This window comes from Pygoscelis adeliae, unplaced genomic scaffold (assembly GCF_000699105.1).
Source record: "Pygoscelis adeliae isolate BGI_AS28 unplaced genomic scaffold, ASM69910v1 Scaffold242, whole genome shotgun sequence".
Classification (NCBI taxonomy): domain Eukaryota; kingdom Metazoa; phylum Chordata; class Aves; order Sphenisciformes; family Spheniscidae; genus Pygoscelis; species Pygoscelis adeliae.
This window is the reverse complement of record NW_008824369.1, coordinates 2,332,227-2,338,621: the sequence shown is the minus strand read 5'-3', so window position 1 is coordinate 2,338,621 and position 6,395 is coordinate 2,332,227. Positions and strand designations below refer to the sequence as shown.

Sequence of the window (6,395 nt, the reverse complement as noted above, 5' to 3'; positions counted from 1 at the left end):
GATACTGAAGAAGGAAAAGCCTCTTCTTTCTAAAAGGATGCTCCTTTTAGAGCGTGCTGTCTGGATGCTCTACAAGGGGGTTGGAGACACAGTGGGTATCAGAGGCAGTGGGAGGTATGGTGGGTTTTACCTCTAAAACACCAAATCTGGGGTTTCCACTGGAGGGCTAACAGCTGGGGATCAGGAGCACTTGGTCTCTAATTGAAGTTCAGTCTACAAAGCAAAGCTTTTTTTTTTGTATAACCTAAGGAGAGAATTTAACACTCCCATACAGGTATATATCACCAAAAATTAACCGTCAGAGGAGGCCCTTTCCAGTTTACTTTGTCATTTAGGAAGCGGGTTTTAAACAAGAGACTCTTCTATCGAAGAAGTGAGCTCATGCTGGTATATTGGTACCTGTGAAAATCCAGCAGCGTAACAGTGGCTGCGGTGGTGAGCCCTTAGGCAGTCAGCAAGGATTTGCCAAGGAGCCTAAGGGCTGATACACCCTTGAAACACAACGTGATTTAGGTGCCTAAATGCATTAGGCTGCTTGGAAAATCCCAGCCTTTGAAGTTAGAGTAGGCACTAACAAAAAATGGCTAAAAAAATTTAAAATAATAAAAGTCAGGCTAACGCTGCTGTGAAGGCAGTGGGTGCTCTGAGTTTTGCACCTGAAACAAGACAGTGGGAGGTGGCCACCAAAGGCAATTGAGAAGCTCCACCAGCATGAGGGTTCAGAAGAGCTCCATCCCTGATGTCTCCTGCCCCATCAGGAATTGCAGGATGGCCCCTCCAAACCATTTCCACTTCCAACGGGTGTCTGCTTGTGTGGGAATGATCCAGGGCATTTGGCTGGGGACATCCGCCTTGTGAGAGTGTATGAGGAAAACATTAAGAATCTCTTTTTTTCGTTGATAAGAATCTTAGGACATTAAAAGTTGGACAACTCATCTTCATTATTTCTCTTTAAAGTTACTTATGAATTGAGAACAGCTCTGCTCATATTTCTCTTTTATTTGCTACCTCCCCAGGCTAAAGTGTTGTCTATTTATCTTACAGATTAGGTTATTTTTTATGGGGATCCTGCTATTATATTTCACCTCTAACTTTGTTAGTTTGTGTTTGATATTGAATTATGTTGAATAAAATGGGCAGCTCAAGGATATTTTTCAGCTTCATCCTGAAATGAGGTTCTTAATCCTGTTTCTGGGTCTGCCCCTGTAGCCCAGCCCACGGGGACAGGATTGGGTATGTAAGAAGGGCAGCAGAGGAGTGTTTGTATTACCTATGGACTTTGCAGGGTGAAGCTGCAGGAGAATCGTGCCTGTAAAAGCGGTCGGTTCATGTACAGTGATTTTGGAGGCATCTCTTTAGAAATGCGTTCTAATAATATTGACATCATCACAAGATAAGATCCAGGACTAGTTAAATCACAGCCTCGCAACTCAGTGCTCCTTTGGGGATTAGAAGAAGTCGCTGAGCTGTCACTCTAAAGCTGATCATGGGCTCGTTTAACTATGTCATCCCATAAGACAGCCCTTTCAATTATGTCAACCTGTCTGCTCTCCCTAGACTCTAATTTTAGAGCAGCAGTAGCTAATATTCTTGGAAAACTGATCCGCCTCCACAGATCTCTCCTCTCTGTCTGCTGCTGTTAACGGAGTATCCTGTGGGGAGATCGGACTGCTTTACTTCCCTTCCTGTAATAAACCTAATAAAAATAGGTACCATTAGGTTCCTTTGTGTGTGGTCTCTTTAAGACACTTATCTGAGCTATGTAATGGAGATGTCACTTCTCCTCCACAGAGGGATCTGGCAGCACCACAGGGTCATTGCAATAAAAATAAAATTCAGTTTTAAAAGCCTGGTACGAATTATGAGCCGAAAAGTGGGACGATGGGATTGGAGTTGAGAGACCTGGAAGAGGCAAATGTGAGCTGGAGTCACCCGAATGTTAATGCTGCAGCGGTGGCTCCACAGCTGGAGCAGCAAGCAGGATGCTCCCGGATGGCGCAGGAGTACCACAGGCAATGAGGTGGCCCTGGGGACACCGGGGACAGGGGACTTGTCCATGTCTTCTGGACAGTGCTGGGAGGATTTTGGGGCACACAAGGCAGAGAGGAGGTGGATGGACCTGGCTGTCTCGGCCACGGGCATCTCTGTGCTGTGCTGCCCATCGTAACACACCTTGGTGGGAAGGGAACAGACACTGCCCTGAGAGATAGGATGGAGCCAGCCACATCCCTGGCTCCCCATCCATGACATGTCTGTAGCTGGCAGCGATGCGGGACAGTTGTCCCCCTGCCATGCCATGAATGTCCCCCTGCCCTCACAGGCTGGCAGCACAGAGGAAACAAAGCCACCCTTGGCCTGTCCCGTTTGGGTTTTTCATCGTGTTTGCCATGGCATTCAAAAGCAGCAAGGACTTTCTCCAGCCATGCAATTAGAGCTGTCATGACAGAGTGGATGGGGAAGGCCTTTGAAGACCTTCCCTCTCTCTTCTGGGCAGTGTGCCAGTCCCTTCGGCCGGGTCAAGAATCCCTTGGCCATTGCTCCTCCGTGCTTGGCCTCCACCAGGCTGGACTGGCCATACGGGAGGACAGTGGTGTGCAGGTCTGAGGCTGTCAGAGGATTTTCTGTTTTCTGCAGAGCAATTCTAGCCTTCTCCAAAATAATGACTCTCGGGGGCCCTGTTTGAAGGAGCAAACATCTGTGAAGCTGAGGAAGGCTGTGGTCCTCTTCAGAGGGGGAATAAACCCCTTTAGGATGCAATGCGGGTCCTAAGGCAGACCATGCTGGCGAGGTGGGGTGGATGGTGGCATGTAACCCCCAGCAGAGCCACCAAGAGGCAATCCCAGGTCCCACGGGAGAGGGAGGGACAAATTGCAGAACCACAGGAAAAAGCAATAGCCCTCCTCCCTGAAAACAAGGGATCTAATCACACGCTGCACTGTGTGATCCTTCCCCGAGTAATACGGGGTTCGGCACTTTCCCCCAGTTCTCAGCAGCCTAACCTGTCAGGAGCAACCTTCTAAAAATATCACTAAAGACCTTGGCTAATTTCTAGAAAAGGAGTAAAACGGGTGGAGGGAAAAAGAGGAGGCAGAGAGACCGTGCAGACACAAGGCAGGGAGGTGACCCCCATCCATCCCACCCAGCATGACCACTCTGGTGGCAAAGGCCAGGCCTTCCCTTTGCAGATCAGGCTATATAAAACCCACACGCCGCGGGCTGCTGGGGAAGGATACCTCCCCCAGACTCCAGCAAGTTAGTTACACGTAGCTTTCCTATCATAAATCCATGTTGGCTGCCCCTAATCAAATTCTGCTTCTCAAGCAATTTCCCTTGCTAATTCCTCCCGAATCAGTTCTAACCCACCTATCCCCCTTGTCGCTAAGCTAGCCAGCCTCTAATCACACGCTGCACTGTGTGATCCTTCCCCGAGTAATACGGGGTTCGGCACTTTCCTCCAGTTCTCAGCAGCCTAACCTGTCAGGAGCAACCTTCTAAAAATATCACTAAAGACCTCGGCTAATTTCTAATCCTCGTTTCTATTAAGACGGCTGCCTGTACTATTGGGTTTCTAGACTTGGGATTTACAGTCTTCCTTAAGAGTGTCTAATCTGCGCAGAGCCATTTCTGTTGTTATCCATACGCAGGCTCCTCCCTTCCCCACCATAAAACATGATCCCTTTGGCAGTGGCTCTCCAGTCTGCAGGGCAGCATCAGCCAGCCAGCGAAGACACCAGCCTCTTCCGCTCCGCCAAGCTCACCCCGCCGCTTTTTGGCAAGCCTTCCCGGGGAGATCACTGGGGTCCTGGTCCTCTTGGGCGCTGGGTAGGTGCTTTGTATGAGAAAAATCAGCCTGCGAGCCCAGCAGGGCAAGTGATTTTCTTTGCACTTCCCAAGTTCTCGAGTGTTGTGTAAATAGTATAACGGAGCTGATGTACAGACGCATAATGGAGCGAAGTTCTTGAAGTACCTCATATAACTGGACTTTCTATTACCGATTGTATTTAGATTTTTTTTTGCTGTTTCCTCCTTCTTTTTAACACTCCCTCGTCCCCAACTGTCAAAACCAACCAGGTCGGAAGAACAAAGTGGGGGAGAGTGCCATGCTCTGGCTGCCCCCCACTGCCCTGGTAGACACTAGGTAGCTGGCTCAGCTCAGACAAGGGAAATCCTTATAATCACATGCCATCAGCCAAAGGAATCTGGTGGAAGATGCTGCGTGACTGTATTGTCAAGTACCGGGCACCTCTGTGCACTAAACAGAGCACCGGCTGCTAAGGCTCTCCCTGGGCTTGAGGCCACCAGGGTTTGCATTGAACGCAACTCGAGAGGCAGGTTCTGGAGCAGGGAGAAGGGCAGCTTCAGCCCAAGGATGGGACCATCAGCAGATGAACAGCGCGACGTCTGATGGAAACATCTACCACTGCTGCAGAACGCTCCTCTAGGACACAGCTGGAGAATGATGGCTCTACCTTACACATTCAAAGCAGCGTCGGCCTGGTTCCTTCAGCTGCTGGTTGTACAGACATGGTGAGATGAAACCATGTAAATCAAAGGACAACACTGCTTTGAAGGCAGATGGCCAGGGAAACTTTTACACTAGAAACTTGAAGCTGTCTTTTCATCACGAGAGCAGTGAGGTTGTGGGACAGCCTTCTGATGGGAATAAACTGCTTTTAACATTGGCTTAGGTTTGTTTATGAAGGCAATTACATGAAGTAGGTAAATGTTTAATAGAAGCTTGAATTGAATCACCCAGAAGGTCTCTTCTCACATCACTCTCCAAAGTCTATGTGCCTATAGCTGTGCTGGGCAGAGGGGCAGGACTCGGTTCGCTAAGCACAGCACTGCCTTTCAAACTGCTCCCAGACCTGAGCTGGTATCTCCCTGTGGGGCTACATCACACCCCCAGGGTGTCCCCAGGGCGGGTTGTGGGTGCTCCCAGCGTGGACGTGGCACAGCTGTCCAAGAAGACCCCATGCAGCAAGCGCCACAGCGGAGGAGATGAAACCACGAGTTTGCCCCTCGCGAACCAAGGACCTGTGGCAGACTGCAGTGCTCTGTCATGGCGGTTGTTCTTTGGAGGAAGGGTTTTAAATAGGATCTTCGGTAATTTTATGGGTCCAGGTGGGAAAATTAACGTGTGGGAAGGCCTGAGAAGTGTGTCTGGCTGATGACGCGGTATCGTTTAATCCAGCAGGACTGTGCTGTTGGGAGGACCATAATGCCGGCCTGGCCGGCTGTAAGCTGGCACGCACAGCGGGAGTCACGCGAATGCCACGTGGCAGGGTGACGCGGAAGATGGATGAGTGGCACATGCCGTTCCCAGACTTTGACAGCACAAATTGGCCTTTGCAGTCGGTCACCACATGCCTTCCTAAAGCTCCTCTTCAATCTCACAGCTCCACTCTGCATCTGAGTCATGTACGACAGGAGAAAGTCAGGTGTTTTCTGGGGAGAGCAGGGGCAGAACAACATTTTGTCATTTCTCAATCCCGTAACAAATGTCACTAAATCAATAGTCCTCACCTCCTCCATGCGAAGCCAGTATCGTTACACACATTCAAAGATCAACATTTCTAAACTACACTTTGATCTTGAGGTGCCTCGTTACAAGTGAGATAAGCATTTAAAAACAGGGACCGACTGGGAAACTTTTTATCCAGTTGACTTGCGCAAACCCACAGCTGCAGCGGAGGCCTGTCCACCCAAACCAGTTAGCACAGTCCACTCAAACCAGCTGCGGTCCACTGAGGCTTGTCCACCCAAACCAGTTAGCACATTCTGAAGTCCTGTAGCGGGGCCCTGAGCATCATCTTGCTGCGACGAAAAGACCCTCTCTGACCGAGCTCTCTGCATTTATTTTAAAGTTTGGAAGTAACATGAGTTAAGCATCGCAATGCAGAGGGACGGTGCGGCAGCCTAAGCCCTGATGAAAAAATGAAATGAAAATGGAAGAGGCAAAGGGCCGAGACACCCCAGCGTCCCCTGGAGCAAACCAGCCCAAGACGGGCTTTTCCGGGGCACTGTCCCCCCTGTCCTTACTGGAGACAGGTGTCCCACGGCCAGCACAGCCCCGCGCCCTCCCCTTTAAGCGCCTGTACAACAGGTTATTGACAGGGTATTGACAGGGTATTGACAGGGTATTGACAGGGTATTGACAGCACCGGGCCCGCTCGTTGACAGGGTATTGACAGGGTATTGACAGGGTATTGACAGGGTATTGACAGGGTATTGACAGGGTATTGACAGGGTATTGACAGGGTATTGACAGGGTATTGACAGGGTATTGACAGGGTATTGACAGGGTATTGACAGGGTATTGACAGGGTATTGACAGCACCGGGCCCGCTCGTGGCACGTGGACATGATCCCCTGGGGAAGCCGGGGAGGCCCTT

General features: G+C 50.0%; 1 protein-coding gene across 1 annotated transcript in view; it reads left to right on the top strand.

The window, feature by feature from the left end:
• The first annotated feature begins 1,881 nt into the window (after nt 1-1,881).
• Nucleotides 1,882-6,395, top strand: part of ZFAND2A (zinc finger, AN1-type domain 2A) — a 7,585-nt gene continuing 3,071 nt past the window's right edge. The window contains exons 1-2 of the mRNA XM_009320064.1: nt 1,882-2,012; nt 4,910-5,106. Coding sequence (XP_009318339.1) covers nt 1,882-2,012; nt 4,910-5,106 — 328 coding nt within the window. The remainder of the gene's footprint in view (nt 2,013-4,909; nt 5,107-6,395) is intronic.